The sequence below is a fragment of the Zalophus californianus genome, chromosome 4 (assembly GCF_009762305.2).
Source record: "Zalophus californianus isolate mZalCal1 chromosome 4, mZalCal1.pri.v2, whole genome shotgun sequence".
Classification (NCBI taxonomy): Eukaryota; Metazoa; Chordata; class Mammalia; order Carnivora; family Otariidae; genus Zalophus; species Zalophus californianus.
Genome location: NC_045598.1, coordinates 91,656,446 through 91,682,768, shown reverse-complemented (window position 1 = coordinate 91,682,768; position 26,323 = coordinate 91,656,446). Strand labels below are relative to the sequence as shown.

The 26,323-nt window shown below is 42.2% G+C and overlaps 1 protein-coding gene across 2 annotated transcripts; it reads left to right on the top strand.

Annotated features, from left to right (window-relative positions):
* The first annotated feature begins 1,105 nt into the window (after positions 1 to 1,105).
* On the top strand, positions 1,106 to 26,149 carry CLCC1 (chloride channel CLIC like 1). 2 transcript variants are annotated; one of them, XM_027607242.2, is made up of 12 exons: positions 1,106 to 1,255; positions 9,634 to 9,774; positions 10,173 to 10,274; positions 12,500 to 12,607; positions 14,804 to 15,025; positions 16,184 to 16,324; positions 18,015 to 18,108; positions 19,390 to 19,487; positions 19,998 to 20,144; positions 22,464 to 22,805; positions 24,217 to 24,504; positions 25,828 to 26,149. In XM_027607242.2, the coding sequence occupies exons 2-11, from the start codon at positions 9,646 to 9,648 to the stop codon at positions 24,472 to 24,474; spliced, it is 1,641 nt and encodes a 546-aa protein (XP_027463043.2). In that variant the 5' UTR covers positions 1,106 to 1,255; positions 9,634 to 9,645; the 3' UTR covers positions 24,475 to 24,504; positions 25,828 to 26,149. The 2 variants fall into 2 exon arrangements, with proteins under 2 accessions (XP_027463043.2, XP_027463042.2); XM_027607241.2 differs by having other exon boundaries at positions 24,217 to 26,149.
* Positions 26,150 to 26,323: the final 174 nt, after the last annotated feature.

Below are 26,323 nucleotides of genomic sequence, written 5' to 3'. Positions count from 1 at the left end.
TGTAGAAAACAGTATGGTGGTTTTCAAAAAATTAAAAATAAAAGTACCATATGACCCAGCAATCCCACTTCTGGATACATACCCCAAAAAACTGAAAGAAGGGTTTGAAGAGACATTTGCACACTCACGTTCGTTCATAGCAACATTACAATAGCCAAAGGTGAGAAGTCCATCAACAGATCAATGGATAAACAAACTGTGGTACACAATACAATGAAATATTATTCAGCCTTTAAAAAGGAAAGAAATTTTGACAAGTTAAACAGGGATGAGACTTGAGAACATTACACCCAGTGAAATTAGCCAGCCACAAAAAGACAAATACTTAAGCATCTCATGTGGTCAAATTCATAGAGACACAAAATAGAATGGTGGTTGCCAGGGGCCAGGGAAGGGCGGGGGGCAGGAATGATGAATTGTTTACACGGGTGGAGTTTCAGTTTTGCAGGATGAAGGAGTTCTGGAGGCGATGGTGGTGGTGGTTGCCCAATATGCTGCGGATGACCCTGAACTGTGTACTTGAAAATGGTTAAGGTGGTAAACTTTGTTTTTTTTTTTTTAAGGTGGTAAAATTTATGTCAGGTATTTTAATTTTTAAAAAATTGTAATAAGCAACATGCACACCAAGTGTACATTATACATCAAATTTTAACACACTTTTAAATTTGTTGCCAAGAATTCTTGTGTACACTTCTCATTTCCTCCTAGTGTGTAAAACTCATCATATCCTCTTTGGAGAGTTTCCTGAAATTGCAAGGCCAGCAGTTAAAGACAAAAACAAAACGAAATTTATTATTTCCAACTAAAGCAGAATGTAGCTCGTCCCCCCACACCCCAAATACAGGACTGCCGTTGTCGTTCATTACACCCTACTTAAATAATTATTGCAAATATTACACATTCGGACTTGCAAAATAAATCAATACCAAGGAAACAAGTTTAGTATTCGTATATATTTGGCTTCCTCGTAAGATTTCATTCGTAGACCGTTCAACTGATCAAAGCAAGAACGTCCGGGCCTAAAGCAAGCCCCCAGAGCCCAGCCCCGCCCCCTCGGCGGGCCAATCAGACGCGCGCCGGGGAAGGGCGCACAGCTGCCCGCCGAGCGAGTCGATGAGGACGCGTGAGCCGCCCCGCGCCCGCCGAAGCGCTCGAGCGCCCAGCCAGGCGGCTCGCCATCTTTTTCAGCTGGCCGGGAGGTGTCTTTCTTTCCCAGACGCAGGCTGGCGACTGGGCCGTGATTCGGCGCGATCGGGTATCTGTGCGGCGGCGGGCGGCCTGGGCAGGCGGTGGGCGCGGGGGAGGCCGCGGACGCTGCCCGGGGCGGGGGCCGCGCTCTCCGGGGCTTCGGGAGGCTTCGCGGCGCTGCGGGTGCCAGGATGAGCGGGCGACTGGCCACCTTATCTTCGGGTGCAGCGCGGCTGCTGTCGCGTTACACGGTTCAAAGAGCGGCCTAGGGAGAGGGACAAGCTAGTGCAAAGCCAGATCCGAGCGAACGCTGGATTTTTGTGGGCTTTAGTTATCTCGGAAAACTTTACGCGGAATTTGAGCAAACGGCGTCAAGCGGAATAGCTCGGATTTGGTTGAATTTTTTTGAAACTCCAAATCTGATTTGAATGTAAAAAAGTTAAGAGATTCAGGTTTATGAGTGGGTGGTGAAAAACAATTCATATTTTCTCCGTGGCAGTGGTTGTGAAAGTGTGGTCCCCAGATTAGCGTCATCCTCCTCATCTGGGAAGTTGTTAGCGGTGCCCATTCTCGAGTTTGAGAGCCCCGGCTCCAGCCAACTACACATAGGCGAACGGACCAGATTGCAAACTCCTGACTTTTGTGCCATGCACCTTCTAGGTTAATACAGAATTTGACTCGTTAGTCTTGTCTTGCTCATACACGTGTAGTTCATCGAAATCAGATACTTCCTTTTCTGTGCCGATTTCCACTCAGCTGGGACTTTCCTTGGAGATCTCAGTCTTTCTTGGTAGCTCTCCACTAGTTTACTTGTTTTCCTAATCTGTAAAATGAAGATAACCGTACTACTACCAAGAGTTTTTGGAGAATTGAATGAATGAATGTATGTAACAGTTTTTGGCACATAGTAATCAAACACTGCTATTATATATAATTTTGATATTAGCGTCAAAGCCTGTAGCAGATGAGGAAGGTGATTAAAAAGAACTAGAGAAGAGAGCTTATTAGTAACTGCCAAGTAATAGAATCACAGGTGCCCCCGTTAAACTAAACCAACACAGGATGGTTACTCATCCTAAACACTTTGCTGCTCAGAGTGTGGTCTGTGGGCCAACATCTCTGCCATCACCAGGAGCTTTTAGAAATGCAGAATCTCAGGCCCACTTCCGACTTAGTCAGAAGCTGTTTTTAACAAGATCCCGGGCAGGTTTGGATGCAGTTTTGCTTGGAGGAAGTGTGAGATCAGCTGTTTAAGATTTCTCAGGGAGTTCCAGCCTTCAGTCAGTGACCAAGGGGATTTGGCAGGAGGACTTAAATTTGAGGCTGGTTCCACTTCCGCCTCACCTGGTCTTCCGTTGTTTCTTCAGTTCCTAGTCCTGGATAAGTTCTGCATCTGCTGATCATTATTGGAGAAAGTAATGTAGCTTGATAACATGACTGTGGGAGTCATAGTCAAAACTCAGGTGCTTGAAGAGTTTTTGATTCATCTCCCTTTGTATAATGCTCCCTATAGAGCTGTTTTCCAGATCTCCATTCCCTATCCCAGCTCCCTGACACACAGTGCCGCTCCTGGCTTTCCAGTGGACCATTTCACAGTCTTCTTGATATTGGGTAGTAAAGTGAACTCTGTCAGCTTCTCTTCGTTTTGCTTTAGAACCTTTTTTTCCACCTCTCATTCATTTCTGTTTTGAAGGAGTGTAAAACCTTGTTGCCTCTGAAAAGCCTTTTCTGTAGCCTTGATTTCATACGCTGCCATCTTCTCAGAGCTTCTGCTCAGTTCAGAGACTCCCTTTATCAACTTAGTTCTTCAGTGCTTAGAATTAGGCTTCTCCCTGTCAACGGCCTAAGCAATCCAGCGGCTTTATTTTTTTCCCCAGACTTAATTTTTTTCAGCTTCTCTAAAGTATTTTATATAGGTGACTAATGCCTCTTTCAAATTAAGCACCTCTTGGTTTCTACACATTGCATTTTTTAGCTTGTGTTCTCTCGATAGTCTTCACTGCCTTCTCTTGTGTTTGGGTCTGGGTCTTCTCGAGGCTTTATTCCTTAGTTGAACTCCTTCCCCACCCTACCCCCCCCCCCCCCAAAGTATACAGTCATCCAGTATTTATGTCTCTAGAGCATGACAGGGATCCTAGGATACTTTTCCCACCATTATTGTTACTTAGCATTTTGGTTTTTACATTTTTAAACATAAAAAGTTGTGGGGTTTGGGGGTTTTTTACTATCAGTAGTTGACTTCACTTGTCAATATATTTGACCAATTCCTTTGCTCATCATTGTTTCTTTTACTCACATCTTTTATTGATGTTAAGTTTCTTTAATATGTCAAGAGTCTATGGGTTGGAGACTTTCTTAGTCTTTTTATGTCTGAAGAAATCTGTATTAGTTTGCTAAGGCTGCCATAACAAAATACCACAGACTGATGTCTTAAACAACAGAAATTTTTTTTTTTTTTTTTTTGGAGGGAAAAGATTCTGGAGGCTGGAAATCCAATATCAGGGTGTCAGCAGGGTTGATTTCTTCTGAGGCCTCTCTCAGCTTGTAGATGGCTGCCTTCCCCCTGTGTCTTCACATCAACTTTCCTCTGACCTGTGTCCAGATTTCTTCTTATAAGGACAGCAGTCATATTGGATTAGGGCCCATGCTAATGACCTCATTATAGCTTAATTACCTCTTTGCAGACACTATCTCCAAATAGTCATATTCTGGGGAACTGGGGTATAGAACTCCAACATAAGAATTTTGGAGGAATACGTTTCAGACCATAACAATATCTCAATTAGTCTTTCCCATTTAAAAAAACCCTTTTGTAAAATGTGAAATATATATACAGAAAAATGTATAAAATATAAGTGTTCATCTTAGCAAATTACTTAAAAAGCATACACCCATGTGCCTACCTTCTAGATTAAGAAATAGAATACTGTCAGTATCCCAGAAATCTTCCAGAGCTTTTTCCCTCATGTCATTCTTGAGCTCAGAGGGAAAGATTTCAAGTATAGCGTTTGCCTGTAGTACTCTATCTGGCAAAGTTTTCTTTTATTCCTGGTTTGGTAAGTGTTTTAGTCATGAATAATTTATCCTGTTTCATTCTTAATTTGGGGGGCCTTCTCTTTCTTTTTTTTCTTTTTCTTAATTTTACTAGGTGTTTGTCAATTTTTTTAGTCATTTCAAAGAATTAACTTTTGGTTTTATCTTTATATTTATTTATTTGACAAAGAGAGAGCGAGAGGGAACACAAGCAGGGGGGTGAGAGAGGGAGAAGCAGGCTTCCCGCTGATCAGGGAGCCCGATGTGGGGCTCAGTCCCAGGACTTGGGATCATGACCTGAGCCAAAGGCAGACGCTTAACGACTGAGCCACCCAGGTGCCCCCCCCCTTTTTAAAAGATTTTATTTATTTATTTATTTGACAGAGACAGTGAGAGGGAACACAAGCAGGGGGCGGTGAGAGAGGGAGAAGCAGGCTTCCTGCTGAGCAGGGAGCCAACTCCTGTTTATTTTTGTATTAAATTCTTTCAGTGGTTCTTTTTCAGGCCTGAGGTAGTTTCCTGCTATGTGTGCACTGATCCACGCCTTGCTGAAGACTCAAGGGGGAGTGTTCCCAAACCAGTTCTCTGACGCAGACTGGATATCTTACAGTTCAGTTCGGACACTGTGTACCCAAAGTAGTGCACACCCTCACAAGTTAAAGGCACAGATCTGTGCAAGACTGCTTCCATGGCACACGTCTTGGGGGCCATCTGCACTTGTGATCAACTGGCTATAGATTAGGGGGATCCCACAACTCTGTCAGGTTGGATAATTCACTGGAATGACTTACTGGAAGAACTCCCTGAAAGCAGTATACTTACAGTTTTATTAGAAAGGATATAGATTGGGATCAACCAAATGAAGAGACACACAAGGGCATTCTGTGGAGGAAGATGTGGAGTTTCTGTGTCCTTTCATTTTTCAAAGACCATTATACTTGCTTTCCTGGTGTCCAGTGTCTTGAAAACTGTTGTTTCCTAGACTTTGTGCAGAGGTTTCGGTTGTTCGGGCAAGAGGGTACACCTGGCCCCTGTTACTTCATTTTGGTCGGATGTAGGAGCCCTAGGAGTGCTTTGGAGCGTGGGGTTACTATGTCATCTTGACCTTCCTGCTGTTCTTTGAGCGCTTCAAATTTTGTCCCCGCTCTGATCTTTATGCTTGCTGTATCTACTCTCTGGATGTTCTTTTCCCGAGTCTTCCTAAGGTTTGCTTCTTATCATTTGCTTAAATATTGCGGTTATCTACTGCTGTGTGACAAACCACCTCAAAGTTTAGAGGCTTTAAGCAACCATTTTCTTATTATTTTTCATGATTCTGTGGGCTTAGGGATTTTGACCGGACTCATCTGCATTGTTCTTTTATTCCACATGATGTTGGCTGGGTCACAAGTCTGTTACCATGGGATTGACCTGGGACCGCCAGGGTGGCTCATTCACGTGGCCGGCCGTTGACGTTGGCTGCCAGCTGGGAGCTTAGCGGCGCCCTCTGCACATGGCCTCTCCGTGTGGCCAGGCCTTCTCGCAGCATGGCGGCTGAGAGCAAAAGCAGGTGTTCCGGAGTAGAAGCAGCCAAACCTCATATAGGCCAAGCCAGGCCCAGAACCAACACAACATCGCTTCTACCACAATATTTTGGCTAAATATTGTGAACCCATGTAAAACCTTTGCTTGTAAGAAGATGGTGACGGAAATTTCATCCCGTTTTTTGTTTTTTTTTTTAAGATTTTATTTATTTGACAGAGACCCAGCGAGAGAAGGAACACAAGCAGGGGGAGTGGGAGAGGGAGAAGCAGGCTTTCCACCGAGCAGGGAGCCCGATGCGGGGCTCGATCCCAGGACCCTGGGACCATGACCTGAGCCGAAGGCAGACGCTTAACGACTGAGCCACCCAGGCGCCCCTCATCCCGTTTTTGAAAGAGGACAAGGGCGTATGACTGAGCACCTTGATGATGTGTCTGTGTTTTTAACAAAAAGTGGACACTCTGCAAAAGGGACTTTCCTAGCAACTGACATACCTAGAAAACTATAAATTCTAATTTCTTCTAATTATAATTCTTGGTTAACAACTGATGTTAGGTATCTTATACTTCCCCCTTTTTCTTATAAAAACCCCTTTTTCCCTGCAGTGGGCCACAATTTGGGTTGCTCCCCAAATTGCAATTCTAAACCCCAAATAAATGCTTTAATTTTACATCAGTTTTTCCTCTTTTCATGGTTGACATTGGTCACAGGGTCAGCCCAGATTCAGGAGGAGGGACAGTAAACTCCATCTCTCGATGGGGACCTGATGGAATTTGTGGCTATCTTTAATCTCCGAGGTCTTCCCTAAAATACTCAACATTGCCTAATCCATCCTGCCATTGTCCTGCTTTATTTTTTTCATAGGGTGTATCACTATCTGAAATTATATCTATTTTTTTTGTCAACTTATGTCCCATCTTGTCCCCTGCGCCCATGTGCACCTCTCCACCATGTATCTTCTTAAAACCTGGCTGGGCTAGTTTCCTGGTATCCCTGTCAGCTAAGACAGTGCCCAATACCCAGTAGGTATGTAGTAAATGTTGAACATATGAATGCTGAACTTTTCCCCAACACCATGTTTCTCCTTCTGAATTTCTTTTGAAGTTAATAATACTACCTTTTTGTTGTTGGTCAGCCTAGAAATCTTGGCCATGCTTACCATCTTCTCCTTTCCTTACGTGCATTCTGTGGCTGAGGCCTGTGGAACTAATCTTCAGAACACAGTTCAGGCTCCTTTGGCTATTTCACCCTCCCTGTGGGATTCTCTGAGTCCAGTTTTTCCCTCATTCTGTACACTTAGTGGTACTTTTATTTTCCCCCAGTGTGGCTCCCATGCGTTCAGAGCTACTGTTAGCAGATGAGGTTGGCCGTGGGCCCCGTCACCCCAGCCTACCTTGTCATCCAGCCATCTCCTGGCCCCACCACGTCCATCCTCGAATGTACGGTTTCGAAGGTTCACTTTGCTCCTTTGTCTCCTCACCTTGCCCTCTTAGCATGTTACCCACACTTCCCTGTTTCCCATGCCCGTTCCTCAATGAAGTGGTGCCAGTTTCTCCCAGTCAGATGAGCTTGCTTCAACCTTTGAACCTCTAGAACCCTGTGAATCCCTGTGTGGCTTTGACCATTTGCATTTGCTGCTTGACGTTTATTGAATGTCTCTCCTGCACCAGCCACCAGGCTGGGTGTTGGTTTTGGAGAGGTGGAGGGGGCAAGATGGAGAGTCGTCACGACGGTGAATTCCGATTGGAGTAGGATGTTACTTTCCCCTGAAAAAGTTCACGTCATAGCACAGTGGTTTTCTACCCTTGCTGCATATTGGAACCACCTGAGGCGCTTTAAAAATCCCAGCACCTGGGTCCCACCCTTAGAAATTCTGATTTGCTTGATCTGGGATGTGGCCAGAAGATTGAGACTTTTAGAAGCTCGCCAGGTGATTCTAATGCACAGCCAAGATCGACAGCCACTGTGTCAGTGGGAGAGCCTGACCAATACGAGGCTAATTTCATCGTGTGTTGTGTTAGACGAATAAACAGAGCACGCTGGGAGCACAAAGGAGGAGTGTATAATACAGCCTGGAGTTTTTTTTTTTAAAGATTTTATTTATTTGTCAGAGAGAGGGAGCACAAGCAGGGGGAGCAGCAGAGGCAGAGGGAGAAGCAGACTCCTTGCCCAGCAAGGAGCCTCATGTGGGACTCGGTCTCAGCACCCTGGGATCATGACCTGAGCCGAAGGCAGACGCTTAACCAACTGAGCCACCCAGGTGTCCCTGGAGTTACTTTTATTTTTACATTATTTTTACTTTCTCACTTGGGAATTCCCTCACCTGATTTTTATTCATGTTAAATATAAGACAGGCTGTCCAAAAGAACTTTCTGCAATGATGGAAATGTTCTAGATCTGCCCTGTCCACTGTGGCAGCCACTAGCCCCATGTGGGTGTTGAGCACTTGAAATGCAGTTAGCGTGAAGGAGGAACTGAATTTTTAATTTTATTTAATTTTAATTAGTTTAAATTTAAATAGCCACATATGCTTAGTGGCTGCTGTATTGGACAGTGTCGAATAGAGGCGGTATTAAGTATTGAAATGATTTGACAGTGTTTCTGCAGAGGCTTAGATGAAGCAAGTTGTTTTCTCTGAGTGGTTTGGGAGTTCAGTCACCTTGTTTGAATGTTAATTTTGTACATTTCTTATTTTCCATGTGTTAAAAAAAAAAGAATTTGGGGGGAGAGGGTTTGGTTAAATACCGCTTCTTTTTTATTTTATTTTATTTTTTAAATGATTTTATTTGACAGAGAGAGAGAGACAGCAAGAGAAGGAACACAAGCAGGGGGAGTGGGAGAGGGAGAAGCAGACTCCCCGATGAGCAGGGAGCCCGATGTGGGGCTCGATCCCAGGACCCTGGGATCATGACCTGAGCCGAAGGCAGCCGCTTAACCGACTGAGCCACCCAGGCGCCCCAATACCTCTTCTTTTTTAAAGCAGTTTTACTGAGCAATGATTCACATACTAAACTATTCACTCATTTAAAGAGCACAATTCATGCAACCATCACCACAGTTTTATTTATTTTTTTAAATGTTTTATTTATTCATGAAAGTCAGAGAGAGAGAGAGAGGCAGAGGCAGAGGGAGAAGCAGCCTCCCCACCTAGCAGGGAGCCTGATATGGGACTCGATCCCAGGACCCTGGGATCATGACCTGAGCCGAAGGCAGACGCTTAACCATCTGAGCCACCCAGGCGCCCCATCACCACAGTTTTAGATCATTTCTCATCACCTCAAGAAGAAACCCTGTACCATTTTAACTGCCAACCGTCTGTTCTGTTCCAGCCTTGAGCACCTACTAATCTACCTTCTGTCTCTGTAGATTTGCCTGTTCTGGACCTTTCATATAAATGGGATCCTGTTCTGTGTGGTCTTTGTTGCCTGGCTTCTTTCACACAGCAGTGTTCTCAGGGTTCATCCATGTTGTAGCACGTGTCAGTACTTCATCCGTTTTTATGCCTGGAATCTCGCATTGTGTGGATATGCCACATTTTAGTTATCTGTCAGTTGATGGACATTTGAATTGTTTTCTTTTTGGCTGTTGTGAATAATATGGCTGTAAACATTTGTGTACAAGTTTTTGTGTGGATATGTGTTTTCATTTCTTGGGTGTAAGCCTAGGACTGGAATTCTGAATCCTATGAAAAGTTCCCATATTCTTTTTGTCTCAGCACGAATATGTGTGTATGTGTTTAAATGTGAATACCATTTTACTGAGTATTTTTATATCAGTTATTATTCAGTAAGAAAACATTATCTTAGCACCAGAAGGAAGTAGATAGTTTTTATTACAAAACCATTTCTTCTAAAAATAATTGTATTTTATGTCTCTTAAAATTTTTTTTAGCCTTCATGCAGGATGCTGTATTCTCTGCTCCTTTGTGAATGTCTGTGGCTGATAACCGGTTATGCTCATGATGATGACTGGATTGACCCCACAGACATGCTTAACTATGATGCTGCTTCAGGAACAATGAGAAAATCTCAGGTATTAAAAAAAAAATGCATGTGCATGTACATAAGACCTTATCGGTCCTGTAATGGAAATAGTGTACTTCTGTTACTGTTTCTCACAGAGCTTCCAGAGTCAAGAGTCATGTACCAATGACTAGCAGCCACGTAGAATATCTCCCTGACTTTTAGTCTAAGAGGATTTCAACCCCACCTGCTTATTTCTGTGTTGAATATGAATGTTAAGCCCGTTGAGCCGCCAGCTAACTTGATTTTAGTTCTTAGCTAGTATATACATTTGAGACTCTTTTTTGGTTCAACACAGATGAATTATGACAAAGTCATAAAATGATGAAGTCAACTTTTAGTCTTCATTAACTTTAGGTTATTTTCACAACTGAACTATAAAGAAATAAAATCTCTATTTTGCTCTAGGTAAAACATGGTATATCAGAGAAAAAAGAAGTGAGTCCTGACTTGTCACATGCTGATGAATTGTTGGAATGTTATAGCAAACTTGATTCTTTAACTCATAAGGTTTGAATTTTTTTAATTCATGAATTTTATATTTATAGTGTGTTAAATTGCTCTGTTTCCTGTCTTTGCTAACATTGTATGTGTTTCTATGTGTGTACTGTACAATTTATGTATTGTTTATTTCTTTAGTCTTCTCTTTCATTACTCTGGCCTTGTCTTTTTTTTTTTTTAATACTACTTTTATTTTCCAGTAATAACATTTATCTCACCATGTTGTAATTCTTTCTTTAGCAGACTGAACATTTCTTGGGACAAGGAATATGGGTTTTTTTTCTTTTTTAATATCTTATTTATTTATTTGACAGAGAGCGAGCACAAGCAGGGGAGTGGCAGGGGGAGAGGGAGAAGCAGGCTTCCCGCCGAGCAGGGAGCCCGATGCGGGACTCCATCCCAGGACCCTGGGATCATGACCTGAGCCAAAGGCAGATGCTTAACCGGCTGAGCCATCCAGGCGCCCCAGGGACAAGGAATACGTTTTATTCATTTTTGATTCTCTATCACCTTTCACAGTGCTGGGTCATAATAGACTCATAACAAAGGCAGCCCATGAAGAAATGGGCCTGTGACCGCCTGATGAACATGAAGGAAAAGCCACCACACATACTAAATTATAATAATCCCTTATATTTGCAAGAGTAATTCTTATGTTCATCATTTATCCAGTCTTTTTATTTGTGTGGCTGAAGTGGAGTTTATGAGAAAGGAAATAAATCAAGATCGTTAAGGGGGTTGAACGCAATGTTGAGGGGTGGGAACTGGTCTCTTGGCTGTGGAGGCTGTCAGCTGGTGGCCCAGTGGAGGGGGCTTCAGAAGGAGAGGGGTGGCAGAGGTCCAGCAATGCCAAATGCTCCAGCTGGGGCAGTGACAGGTACTGAAGAGGAAAGTGTTGGATTTCTCCAACGTGGAATAGGCAAATTTTGGTAGCCGAGGGAGGAGGGAAAAGGGATAGAGTGAAGGAGATTTCTAGCTTGAGAGACTGGGAGAGCTTGTGAACGGAGATACAGAGATCTCATCTCAGTTCCAGATCTGTCCGCACTGCTGTGGTTCTAACCGGCTGTGAATGCTGTCTCACCTGAGTGCTAGCACAGAAATGCTTGGATAAAATTTGCCTCAGTTTAACCGTGTTTTGTAGTATCATGAGCTTGTTTGGCTGCATACTAGGAAATACGGAAATTTTTCATTCCGTTCTTTGCGTCTTGGGCTCAGCATTGTAAAAGTATGATTGATAAAATGGAGTCTTGAATTTCTGTTTTACAAAACATTCTCAGGGCGCCTGGGTGATGCAGTCTGTTGGTTTCCGCTTAGGTTGTAATCTCAGGGCTGTGAGATCGCGCGCTGTGTCAGGCTCCATGCTCAGTATGGAGTCTGCTTGGGACTCCCTCTCCCTTTGCCCACCCCCAAAACAAATCTTAAAAAACAACAACAAAAAACCACACACACACACAACATTCTCTTAAAGGGGCACCTGGGTGGCTCAGTTGGTTAAGCATCTGACTCTTGATTCTGGCTCAGGTCATGATCTCAGGGTGGTGAGATTGAGCCCCATGTAGAGCTCCATGCTGAGTATGGAGCCTGCTTAAGATTCTCCCTCTCCCTCTGCCCCCCACCACACCCTGCTCGTGCTTGTGCATTCTCTCTCTCTCTCTCTGTCTCAAAAATTCTCTTAAAGAGGGACGCCTGGGTGGCTCAGTCGGTTAAGCATCTGCCTTCAGCTCAGGTCATGATCTCAAGGTCCTGGGATCAAGTCCCACATTAGGCTCCTTGCTCAGCGTGGAGCCTGCTTCTCCCTCTGCCTGCCGCTCCCCCTGCTTGTGCGCGCTCTCTCTTTCTCAGACAAATAAATAAAATCTTAAAAAAAAAAAAACTCTTAAAGAGAAATTTAAAGAGGTTTGTAAATCTTGCCTGCAAGCGGAGGAAACTGCCATGTGACTTTTCAAGGGTCCTTTTCTCTTAAGTCTATGTGTGACATTCAGTTGTCATGTTTATCATCTGAAGCCCATTTCAAATGCTAACTCAATTCATGGTTCATATTCAGAAAATAAAAGTTGGTTATCACAGGTTCTAATGCTTTGCAAAGAGAACCCACAGAAGGTAGAAAGTTCTACATTTTCATATAGTTGATAATCGCAAGCTCCTTACCTTGATCTTGATGGGGCCACTAGGCTAGAAACTTGACCCTTACATGAAACTTTGATGCTAATGTTGAATTTGTTTTTTAATTACAGATCGATGACTGTGAGAAGAAAAAGAAGGAAGACTATGAAAGTCAAAGCAATCCTGTTTTTAGGAGATACTTACACAAGATTTTGATTGAAGCCAGAAAGCTCGGACTCGTGAGTGTTGGTGTGATACTAATCAGTGTGGTGGATATTTTCATTATTTATTAATTTCAAATGGGGGGAGGTGCCTTAAATTTGCTGTTTGAACTTTGCTAAACAGTTGGAAATTTGACACACTCATGACTTGGCAAAGAAATTCTGTGCTGGCCCTTGTTTTCTGCCACTTGCACACTTTCTTATTCATATGATATAAGATCATTCTATGCTGAGAAAAAGAACAGTGTGCTTTAAGTAGTCCCTCCTACCACGCGGAAGCTTTTTACTGTGGCAAGGGTTACTTTGTAGAATTGCATATCATGTGCATATTTTTCATAATTAATGTTAAGATTCCATTTTTTAGAGTCCTTGTTTTCACTCTGTGGAGTCAAACATCAAGAAAACTTAAGGGGAAGGAGTGTTAGATGAATATTTAATAATCCCATCTTATTTTGGAAGTGAAAGGGCAGATGTTCTCATACATGCATCCTTTAATTCAAGTCTTTTAGGCATGTGTGGGATAAGGGCACAGAGTGCCAAAGAATTCCTATGGTGCAGATAATTGATAATATTTAGTTGAAGGTTTTTTTGTTTTGCTTTCTTTAGTTCAAGGTTTTTTAAAAATAGTAATGTATGACTGCTTTTTCACGTTAGTGATGACTTGTGATGTTATATGACACTTTTTTTTCTGGTTTGATATTTGCTTTTATGTAAGTATCTGTATTTATTTTTATAAAAGAGAAACATTATTCTGTTTGTGTTAACTGGTTAATGAATGTAAAATGTTTATAGTGATTTTGCTAACCTGAACTCACGCTAATAAAGATAGTTATAAGTATCATGTTTGTTCACAGAAACTCCAATTTGACTGCCTTTTAAGATCCTTTTTTTGGGGGGCGCCTGGGTGGCTCATTCGGTTAGGTGGCTGCCTTCGGCTCAGGTCATGATCCCAGGGCCCTGGGATCGAGCCCCGCATTGGGCTCCCTGCTCGGCGGGGAGCCTGCTTCTCTCTCTCCCTCTCTCTGCCACTCTGCCTACTTGTGCTCTCTCTCTCTCTGTTAAATAAATAAAAATCTTAAAAAAAAAACCCCTTTTTAAAAAAATTTGTGTTAGTGTGTATTTTAGGCTAGTTGAAAATAAAGTCAGCAGGGCGCCTGGGTGGCTCAGTTGGTTAAGTGACTGCCTTCGGCTCAGGTCATGATCCTGGAGTCCCGGGATCAAGTCCCACATCGGGCTCCCTGCTCGGCGGGGAGTCTGCTTCTCCCTCTGGCCCTCTTCTCTCTCGTGCTATCTCTCATTCTCTCTCTCTCAAATAAATAAATAAAATCTTTAAAAAAAAGAAAAGAAAGTCAGCAAATGGAAAATTGTAAATGAATCAAAATAAGTAGTTGATGCTCATTATTTGTGGATTCCGTATTTGCGAACTTGCGTACTCACCTTATTTTATAACCTCAAAGTCAATACTTGGGGAGCTTTTGCGCTGCTCTTGGACATGCGTAGAGCATTTGCGTTGCCTGGTGTGCCCATTCCCAGCTGAGGCTGAGCACGGCCGTGTTCTGCCTTCTTGTTTCAGCTCTCAGACTATAAACAAGTACTTTTTCATGGTTTATTTAGTGCTTCGTATTTCACACTTTTGTTGATGTTACTTGGCTGTTTAAAATAACTCCCAAGAGTAGTGCCGCCTTAGTGCCTCTGAGCCGCGAGAAGGCTGGGATGTGCCTTCCAGGGAAAATACCCATGTTAGATAAACTCTGTTCGGGCAGGAGTTACAGTGCTGTTGGTTGTTCAGAGTTCGGTGTTAATCAAAAATATTAAATAAGGTATCTTTAAATAGAAACACATAAAAGGGTTATGTATTGACTGCCTGATGAAAATGTAGGAACGCAACCCTGTATTTCCTGTAGGAGCTGTAGTTCAGGTATTTGTTAACTAATGTCCACGGTGACGTCCTAGAACAAACTTGCCAATAGTAAGAATCAACTGTGTTTGGGTAAAATGTACATTGTCTTATTTTCATAGAGTTTTATATTTTTGAAATGTTTTTCACATGTATGATCTCTGTTTTTTATGTTAGACAAATAGGTGGATAGTATTTTTATTTTATACATGTGAAATATCAACCACATATATATTTAGTTCCAAATCGACTTTTGTCTTGAAGTGTTTCTCTTTTCTGTTTTGTTCTGTTTTGTTTTTTGGGCAAATTTAATTCAGCCTGAAGAAAACAAAGATGATATGCATTATGATGCTGAGATTATCCTAAAAAGACAAACCTTGTTAGAAATACAGAAGTTTCTCAGTGGAGAGGATTGGAAACCAGGAGCCTTGGATGATGCACTAAGTGATATTTTAATTAATTTTAAGTTTCATGATTTTGAAACATGGAAGTGGCGATTTGAAGACTCCTTTGGAGTGGATCCATATAATCTGTTGATGGTAAGATGGGACAAGGGGGACCTAAGTAACAGCTCATTTTTTTTTAATTTTTTTTTTTTAAAGATTTTATTTATTTATTTGACAAAGAGACACAGCAAGAGAGGGAATACAGGTGGGGGAGGGTCAGAGGGAGAAGCAGGCTTCCCGCTGAGCGGGGAGCCCGATGCGGGGCTCGATCCCAGGACCCTGGGATCAGGACCTGAGCCGAAGGCAGACGCTTAACGACTGAGCCACCCAGGCGCCCCAGTAACAGCTCATTTTTAAAAATGCTTTAAAAACTCCACCACAGAACCCTCCTACACTGTTGGTGGGAATGCAAGGTGGTGCAGCCACTCTGGAAAACAGTATGGAGGTTCCTTAAAAGGTTGGAAATAGAGCTGCCCTACGACCCAGCACTTGCACTACTGGGTATTTACCCCAAAGATAAAAATGTAGGGATCCGAAAGGGTACGTGCACCCCAGTGTTCATAGCAGCAATGTCCACAATAGCCAAACTGTGGAAAGAGCCCAGATGTCCATGGACAGATGAATGGATACAGACAATGTGGTCTGTATATACAATGGAATACTCTCAGCCATCAAAAAAAAAAAAAAAAAAATGAAATCTTGCCATTTGCAATGATGTGGCTGGAACTAGAGGGTGTTCTGTTAAGCGAAATAATAAGCCAGTCAGAAAGACAATTATGTCTCGCTGATATTGTAGAATTTAAGAAACAAAACAGAATCATAGGGGAAGAGAGGAAAAAATGAAACAAGATGAAACCCGAGAGGGAGACAAACCATAAGAGACTCTTAATTATAGGAAAGAATTGAAGGGTTGCTGGAGGGGAGGGGGGTGGGGGCACGGGGTAACTGGGTGATGGGCATTGGGGAGGGCCTGTGATGTAATGAGCATTGGGTATTATATAAGACTGATGAATCACTGACTTCTACCTCTGAAACCAAAATACATTATATAGGTTAATTAAATTTAAATAAAAAAAAAACTTGTGTTAACCCGTGCGAAGACCCTTCTGTCCTGATGACCATGCAGCAGAATGGCACAGATGCTGTTGCATATCTGAGGCCAGTTCTTTTGTTTTTGCTGATGGTTATCATTTTTCAGTGGGGAGGATGGCTTGGCAGTAACTCTACTCTCTGCTTCTTCCTGTTTTCGAGGTGCTTCTGTGTCTGCTCTGTATTGTGGGATTAGTTGCTACCGAGGTGTGGACGTATGTGCATTGGTACACCCAGCTGAGACGTGTGTTATTCATCAGTTTCCTCGTCAGTTTGGGATGGAATTGGATGTATCTATATAAGGTATTAAATAGGTGGAAGGTTTTCATGTTTTTCAGTGTTACTTCATGATAACATAAGACCTCAGTGCCTTTAGAGGAGCTTATAACCTTGCCTCTGATCAGGGATGCCGGCGGGGGCGGGGGGGGGGGGCGGGTGTCACTGGCAGCCACTCACCTGTCCCTGGTGTTTTGGGTCCCTGACCAGTTTGGTGCAGGCCTATTTTCCTGACCCAGTTTCTCATGGGTAGCATCTGGGTGGCTAAATCAGAATAGAGCTAGGTGGATGCATTTTAAAAATTTTTATGTAGGTAGTTTAGGGTATGTCCTTTTATTCTTTGCCAGAAAGGATATCAAAATGTTATTTTTTTAAAGTTCAGTTATTTTCTGAATATGAAAGTGGTACTTTGATAGTAGGTGATTTAGAAAAGGTAGAAAGTTATACAGAGATTTGATTTTTTTAAAAAAGATTTTATTTGAGAAGGAGCGAGCAGGGGGAGGGGGAGGGGCGGAGGGAGAGAGAGAATCCTGGAGCAGGCTCCCCGCTGAGCAGGGAGCCCAGCGTGGGGCTCGATCCCAGGACCCCGGGATCATGACCTGAGCCAAAGGCAGATGCTTAACTGACTGAGCCACCCAGGCGCCCCAGAAATTTGATTTCTTTTTTTTAATTACCTGTAATTTTGTCACCTAAAGATAATTGCTGTCAATATTTTGAGGTATTTCTTTCCGATTTTTTTTCTAAATTTTAATTCTTTCAAAATTGGGATCATGCTGAATATAGAAAGTCAAATGAAGCACTGTTCCTGTCGAAATAGCATTGAAGGACAATTTTAGATCTTTCTAGCAGGGTGAGTCAAGTGGCAAAATATTTTTGATGAATTTATCTGATTAAATCATTGTGATATATCGTTAACCTTTTGCTCTAAGTTCTATAGCTTTTATTTTTTTTAAAGATTTATTTATTTAATTAGAGAGAGAGAGAGAGAGAGAGAGACAGCGAGAGAGGGAGCACAAGCAGGGGGAGTGGGAGAGGGAGAAGCAGGCTTCCCGCCGAGCAGGGAGCCCGATGCGGGGCTCGATCCCAGGACACTTGGACCATGACCTGAGCCGAAGGCAGACGCTTAACGACCGAGCCATCCAGGCGCCCCACAAAACACCATTTTATCGTGAATTGTGAAAGAAAATGAGAAGTAGGGCACCTGGGTGGCTCAGTCGTTAAGCGTCTGCCTTCGGCTCAGGTCATGATCCCAGGGTCCTGGGATCGAGTCCCGCATCGGGCTCCTTGCTCCATGGGAGCCTGCTTCTCTCTCTGCCTCTCTCTCTGTCTCTCTATCTCTCATGAATAAATAAATAAAATCTTTAAAAAAGTGAGAAGTAGTCATTTAATATATATAACTCTATTTTTGGGTGTGGTAAGAATTATATTTGAACTAATTTTTTAAAATAATCCTTTTTAGCACAAAGGTTTGCCTTTCTCATCAAAATTACTTACAAAGAAGGAAGCTGTAGTTCTTTATCCTCACTCATTGCATTAAGACTGCTTTGCCATGAGTGGAAAAGAGCTGCTATTTAGAACCGTTTTTGTTTTTTTCCTACTAAAAAACTGTGAACCGTCTGGTGTCTGGTGAAGACACGGTTTGATGTCAGGGTTTTGGATGCGTAGACATAACCTTCATGTCTGCAGCTGCTCACAGCTCCCTTTTGGTGTTGCTCAGCTCGCGTTCGCGCAGCATCAGGCCGAGGTTGCCAAGCTGGAGCCATTGAACAACGTGTGTGCTGAGAAGATGGACTGGATTGGAAGCCTCTGGGGTAAGGGGTCGGTTTGCTGGGCCTCATTTTGAATAGAATTTCCGGGAAGGAGAGAACATATTAGTCATTACAGTGAAGTGAGAACATGCTGGAAGGAGGCTTTCCGTGGACTGAGTCCTCAGCGTCAGAAGAAGATGCGAGAAGAGGCAGGGTTCAGACCGGGCCGCTCGTGCTCACGTGACCTCACGGGGAGGGACCAGGGACCAGCGTCTTTGTCAGCTCCTGTAGTGCTGCGGTCCCGTCCGTCGGACTGGGATGGAGACGGTGCTCGTCTCGTCTGTCTGGTCCTTAGGAAGGGGGTCCAGCGTGTGCATTAAAGATGGGAATCAGTGTTTATGTGAATTAATATCCATCTTAGACTTACTCTCCTTATATACTGACTTATGAAATGTTATGTTGTAGCTTTACTATACAATTTTGTCCCTAGGAGGAAAGTTCTTTAACTTATTTCCCCTCACAGACTGGATATACATTGTCACTACTGTTGGCTGCCTTTAGTTCTGTGTTATCTAGCAGTAGGAATGGTTGAGTGTTCGAAGGCACTTTATAAATGCAAGTCCATAAGAACAGACCCAGAATAGAATCCCTGCGGATTGTACAAAACAGGGCGTCCATATTAACGTTTCTTTAAAAGTTGTGGGAACTAAACCAATCTGGCCTCGCTTCCTGGCTACAGGGGACAACTGAATGCCGCCTCTAGCTCAGGCTAGTATGTAATGTACGTAAACCTAATTTAGAAAAATTGGGAGAACTAATAATGCTCTTTATTTTGTAAAGTAATGGATTTTTTAAATTGAAATTTTACTGAGATAATTCTAGATGCACAGGTAGTTGTAAGAAGGAAAACAGATCAGAGTACCCTTTCCCCATTTTCCCCCAGGGTAAACGTCTTACACGGCTGTAGCAGTGCGATCTCACAGCCAGGATATCAACTTGCATATAATTCAGCGATCTCACACACATTGCCGCGGTTTTTATTTGGATTCATTTGTGTGTGTAAAGAACAATTTTTAAAACTTACCTTTTAGAAAATTTCATAAAATATGTTTTATCTACATAAGACTTGTCTAATTTGAAGAGATTTTTAAGATAAACATATTGGACATAAGATGAAAAATTTTTAAATCACTATTACAGGGAGTCTATTTGTACCAGCATTTAAAATTGGTTGGTCGTGGGGACAGGGACAAAACCAAAATGCTGTCTTATTTGGGAATGAAATGCGCCTTTTTTTTTTTTTTTTTTTTTATGACTCAGTGTTATGTCTGTTTCTCTAAATAGAATTGTTGAGAAGTTCATGGACCTATAAGGATGACCCATGCCAAAAATACTACGAGCTCTTATTAGTCAACCCTATTTGGTTGGTCCCACCAACGAAGGTATAGAATACATTTGTAAAAATTATTTATACAAAGTGAATCAAAAATCTCTTGTATTTATTTAAAGTTGTTAGTTTTTTACAGTCATTTTGCTGATAATAAACCCTTGTTCTAGAAAAAACACTTCCATTACACAATGATTTTCACATTAAAAGCATTTTAATTGATTTTTTAAAAAGATTTTTTATTTATTTGACAGCGAGAGAGAGGACAAGTAGGCAGCACGGCAGGGAGAGGGAGAGAGAGGGACCACAAGCAGGGGGAGCGGGAGCAGGAGAGGGAGCAGCAGGCTTCCAGGAACCTGGGGAGCAGGGAGCCCGATGCGGGGCTGGATCCCAGGACCCCGGGATCACGACCTGAGCTGAAGGCAGATGCCTAACCGACTGAGCCACCCAGGCGCCCCAAAAGCATTTTAATTTATGAACATAATTTTGGCCCCAGTGCACAGTGAATTTTGGCTCATTCTGTCTTTTGAGGGAAAAACTAAGTTGCTGTTATCTTTTGTTTTAGGCACTGGCGGTTACATTCACCAACTTCGTCACAGAGCCACTGAAACACATCGGGAAAGGAGCTGGGGAATTTATTAAAGAGTTCATGAGGGAGATCCCAGTATTACTTCACATCCCAGTGCTGATCGTTATGGCTTTAGCTGTCCTGGTTAGTATACAGCACGGCTGACTGTTAACAGCGCTTGTAGAAAAAAGGCAATTCTAAAACCTAGACTTTTTTGCTGTTGTAAATCAGGCTAAATTTTGCTTAACAGTATGAAAGATGATTTTTGAGTGATAGATTTATTTATACTTACATGTATATTCCTTTAAGCAAGGAGATGATTGTCAAGTTTGATTGTAGATGTCATGGCAGTGACTTAGAATAATATTTTTCTAAAGTTGTTCTTCAACTTGGTGAGTTAATATACATGAAATCAGTTGTTTTTGTCCTCTTTGAGAAAGGGGGCCTTCTTATTTCAGTCTGAGTTTTTGCAGCACTAAGAAGGGAAGAGCATTGGCTTTTCCACAGAATCAAATTGGGATGTGGAAGAAGGTGAGTTACTGAGAAACAGTTGGGGAATCCAGGAACAGACATTTGTTAAGAAGAAACATTCGTCATTCATCTATGGTCTCTTCAGCTTTTTGTATTGATTTTCGGCCCTTACTCTAATAAAGCAGTTGTCACTTAAAATGTAAAGAACCCAGATGTGCCACGGGGAAAACCAGGTTTGCATTTGTAAAGAAATTAACCTATTTAAAGCTTATAACTTTAAATATTTTCAGCATCTACTTTCTCTGATGGGTGTGAATATACACAACATAGCAGTTATCAGACAATTAGTACCTTCCAATTTAAATGATTAAATTAAAAAGGATTGTCTTCCCTAAGGTTACAAAATTTACTGCACTTTATTCACTTTGAAATTGTTCCTGTTTTGGTTTTGTTTTTTGGCTTGTGATTACAGGAGTCCGGTTTAGGGGTATGGTTTTGTTAGGTGACATTAGTTGTATAGTAGTGCAGATTTTCCCTGACTTATGGGATTATGTCCCAATAAACCCATTGTAAGTTGAAAATATTGTAAGTCGAAAATGGATTTACTACACCTAGCTTACAGGACATGGTAGCTTGGCCTAGCCCACCTTAAACATGCTCAGAATGCTTATGTTAGCCTGCAGTTGGGCAAAATCATCTAACACAAAGCCCATTTTATAACAGAGTGTCAAATATCTCATGTAGTTCACTGAATATTGTACTGAAAGTGAGGAACAGAATGGTTGTGTGGGTATGGAGTGGTTGTGAGGATACGGGTTCACCCTCGATGCCCCGTGGCTGACCAGGAGCTGCCCTGCCCAGCATCACCAGAGAGGATCGGACGCCAGATCGTTAGTCCAGGAAAAGATCCAAATTCTAAATTTGAAGTACAGTTTCTCCTGAGCGCACGATCACTTTCTTAGCATCGTCAAGTCTTAACAGTTTTAAGTTGAACCATCGTAGGTGGGGGACTGTTTGTATTTAATCGCTGAAGCTGAAATTACAAGCAAGAACCCATCATCTCTTACTGCTTCATCTGCCTAAGAAAAGGACTTTTACTGCTTCTGTCTTTAAATAGTTTCTCCAGCATAGTGATTTTCAAACTTTTTGTCTTTAGGACCCTTTTGCCCTCCTCACTGCACACCACAAAAACAAAAAACAAGAAAACCCCCCAAAAAACAAACAAAAAAACCCTGAAGACCACAAAGAGCTCTTGTTTATAGTGGTTTTATTTATTGATATTTACCAATTAGGAATTAAAACTAAGAAAAATTTCAAATACAAGTCTACACAAGCACACAGTCGACGAGCCAGTAGAGTGACGAAGTCATTCCAGCCCCAGAAGACTCCATCATACACTCAGAAGGGAAGAATAAAACAGAGTAAGGTCTTTGAAGTGTGAAAAGTTTGACCTTACAGAGTCCCCGAAACTGTCTCAGGGGTCCCTGGGCCACAGTTTTGAGAACTGCTGCCTAGTTTTCCCCATGAAATGGGATTCAAAGCCTGTTGAATTTTAGTTGTCACTAAAGCCAAGTTTGTATTTGTAGAAAAGTTACCCTACATGAGAATGTTTATGTAATGATGTGTGTAACACTAATTTTTAGCATTTACCTTATATGGTGGGTGTGGCGATAGACATCTGATGAACAGTTATCAATTAGTACCTTTCAATTTAAGTTTCTAGGTTTTAGCCAAACTGCCCTTGTTACAATTCAGTGAAAGTGTGTTCAGCTGATTGAAATGTCTACTTACCACTTAGTGATTTCTCACATTTTGTTGGCTACTCTGGCCTAGTATTAATCTAAACGAGATCGCAAATGAAACAAGAGTGAAGCAAACATGTTTATGTCTCCAAATGCCATTAAGTCAAGTTAGGTAATTTTGCTAGCACCCTGAATAATTTCATTGTAAGTCAGCCATTAAATACTATATATTTCTTTCTTTTCCTTCTAGAGTTTCTGCTATGGTGCTGGGAAATCAGTTAATATGCTGAGACATTTAGGTGGTCCTGAGAGAGAACCACCCCGGGCACTTGAGCCAGGTGATAGAGGACGGCTGCAGGAAGTTGATGATAGACCCCATGGTGGAGCAGGTGATGCACGTTTCCCTTATAGAGGCCACATCAGCCCCTTTGAGCGAGGCCCTTATGACAGAACATATGAGGGTAGAAGAGATGGTATGAGAGAGAGAGATGTTGACTTGAGACCTAGGACTGGCACCAAGAGCCCCGAAGTGCTCCGGCCATGCGATGTACCCCAGGCAGAGGCGAGAGAGCGTCCCACGGTGGTACCCAGTGTAAGTCAGCAGTTGTTTATTTTGCTGTCCTTCATGTAGGCCTCCGTGCTTCCTGTAGAGCTTCTGGGTAGGCGATTCTTCTCTTTTACCTGCCACAGTTAATTATATCCCATTATTCTATTTTCTGGCCAAAAGTTCAGCCTTCTCAGAAGAACTAAAACGAGATTTCATTTTTTTATGTTAAATCCTATTTAACGGTAGTTAGAACAGGTAGTAATTCATATGAAATTTCATAGGAAACCAAGTAATCGTGACTGAAATTTCTGCCTTTGAAGAGCTCAGGGAAAAGTCTTCACTGAAGGCCCGGAGCCCGGGGGAACCTGCAGGAGACCCCTAAAGGCTCAGCTGGGTGGGAGAGTGGGCAGGGAGGGGTCACACACCCCGCTTTCCCAAATCCTTGGCATCATTGGCTAGACTCTACTTTCTACCTGCAGAATGCTGAGATGTTTTTTCTACATTATTGGCCATTTAAAGGGACATTTCTGTTTTTGTTTGAGAGAGGAATTTACATTGTCATTTGCAAAGTTTAAGTTGTAACTGTAAACCTTTGAGAAACAGTTGTGAGCAGAGCAGAATCTAGAAAATTAGAATCCCTTCCCATGGAGTTTCTTATAAGAATAAACATACCTGCCGACATCTAAAAAATTTTCAGATGTTCCTTTCATTTAATAGTTAATGGTAATGCACCGCTCATCTCAAATTCTCCAGGGACTTCTCATCTCACTTAAAGGGAAAGCTAGGTACCTCGGTGGCCCAGGGCTTCCTTGATCTGCCCACAGCCCGCCTCTGTTAGTACATGGATTTCTTCTCCTACGCTCACTCTCCTTCAGCCACAAGGGCCTCCTCGCTATTCCATGAATTAGAACCTTTTTACTTGCTCTTCTCTGTCTAGAATGCTGAAATGTGGTTCATTTCTTTAAGTCTTTACTCCTGTATCACCTTTCACATTACCCTAATTTAAACAGTCGTCTGATCCCAGCGTGGTGCTTTGTTAATTTGTTGCTTGATTGTCTCCCCAAGCTAAATGGAAGTTCCAGTGAGGGCAAGGGTTTTTGTTGGTTTTGTTCCTGCTGTGGCCCCAGTACCTGGAACTGAATACAGGCTCAGTAAATATTTGTCGAATAAATTATTCTCACCAGGCAAGAGGAGTTAGCAGTACTGGTCCCCAGTCCTCTTGCCCTCTCCTAAAGCTGGGTCACTAGACCACCTGGAATATCCTGAGTGCCCCCACTCCTCCCTGCAGGGTTCTGTGAGGCTTACTAACATTTACGTAATTACAGCACAGCACTGGAGCTGGGATTTGAAGGAGTTGAGAGTTTGATACAGATTTACATAGGAACTTGTTAAACGTGTTTGATGACTGAATCTTCACATTATGTTAATTAAAAAATTAAAATGTCATTCTCTACAGCATAAATTACCCATTTTGGATACAAAGCCCAAAGAATTCGGTGGAATCCAGGGAGAAAGCACACTGCCTGAAAGCAGTACTGAAAGCAGCCAGTCTAGTAGGCCTGTCTCTGGCCCAGACACATCAGAGAAGGTGGAAGGTTCACCTGCGGAGGAAAAGGCCCAGCTCGGGAGCGATGCCAGGGGCAGCCCAGAGGAAGGCAGCGTGTCCAGCCCAGCCAGCAGTGGGAAGGATCTGGATAGTGGCCCATGTGGCTAGAGGAGCACAGACTCGGACCACAGCTCAGAGGTCATCTTTGGGTTTTGTAAAGTATACTCTTCACAATTATTTGCTCTCCTCTACAAATATTCTGACATTTACTACTCTACAGGTGACAGCTTAAACATTAATATTTTTATTGACCATCAGAACTAACGAATTCCCATGTATTTCTGTTTAATTTTTATCTTTTGTGTAATTTCATTTTCATATTGGTACCTCCTGTGGAGTTTGTGGTGTTGATTTTGGAACAGGATCTCATAGATGAACATATGGCAAGCATCACTGATTTCAGATAATTAGAGAGGCCAGTTTGAATCAGGAAACATTGAAAGATAAGTTTTATGGTTCACATGCATATATAGGAACCAACTAGCCGACGTGTGTGTTGCCTACTGGACGTCCTGTAATACCTACTTCAGTTAATGATTTGTTAGCTGTGCACTGGATTTGATGTGTTTCCAAAAGTGGTAGGTACTCAGAAACTATTTTAAGGAAAGTCCACTGTCGTCAGCTTTACCCTTTTCATGCACTTCAGCGTCTTAATGCAGTCACGGAGTCTGGGTCCCCTTGTCTCTGCGGAGGCTGCCCCAGCTCATCACGGCTTCGTCGTTGCGAATCCTGCCTCCATCGCTCAACTCTGCCAGTGCTGACTGGGCCTGCTTCCTTGTCGCCCCTTTTTGCCCTCAGCTAAGACAGACCTGAAGATGGCCGGGAGAATTTAGTTACCACAGTTTGTTAATCGGTGATCTTGGTCTTACATAGTCAGTAGCCAGAGACTAGCTTTACCCCTTTCCCCACCAAATATATACTTTACACATTGGCCGAGTACATTATTTTTGCTAAACAGCGTAATTTCTGTATGTCCCTGGTTAAGTATAAAAAAATGCCATTGCCAATTAAGATTTTAAAAAATTACCTCAGCAAGAGGATGTAAAATTTGTTATTATTTTGTAGTTTAATATTGCAAACATCTTTAGTAATTCATCAGAAAGGTAGTAGTTCTTTCCAGAAAAAGCAATAGGATTTTATAGAAAAATTTGCAACACAGTAGGTATGGGACAAATGAACTCACACAAGGATGCCTGCAGCTTGGAGTGGATTTGTGAACATCGGTGCATATTAAGTCCTCCCTGAGGGCCAGACCTGTTCACACTAATTGGTAAATATGTGCCCAGGGAGGTAGTTGTCCTCTGAGCTGTGATGGGATTCTGAAGAGCAATGAATGCCTCAGGTGACAGACTAACTATGAGAGTGGAGTTAATGCTGTTTGCACTTCTAACTGCTTTTTATCCAAAAAATGAATCTGTAAAAAATTAAGTAGAATTTCATCTTTGTATTCTCTCATTACAGATACCCGTTTGGGGATGCAGTCCACTTTGACAGCTAGCGAGGCAACATACCACTGCTGTTGAATGATGACAGCAATTTAGGGAAGACACTAAAGCAGACCGAACAGATCAAGGCCAGTTTATAACTTGGGGAAATAGACTTGTTTATTGTCCAGCCCGTATTTATCATTAGAATCAAGAATTTTAGCAACAGGCTTTTAGGAAAATCAGAATGGGGTAGACAGCTTTATAAAAGCAGTGTTTAAGTGGAATAGATAATGTTGAATGTTTACAGGGTCTAAGAACTATTGTATACACAAAATAAACACCTATTTTTACATTACTGTGATTCGGTATGCTGTCTTTGCTCATTGAATATGCTGGTAAGAAAAAAACCCCATGAAACTTACGTGCAGTTTTTAAAAGGATGCTGTCTAGGACGTTATATTGTATATGTAATATATAAGACATAAGATGATCTGGGTGTTAACAGAGTACTTTTGACAAAATTTGATCTT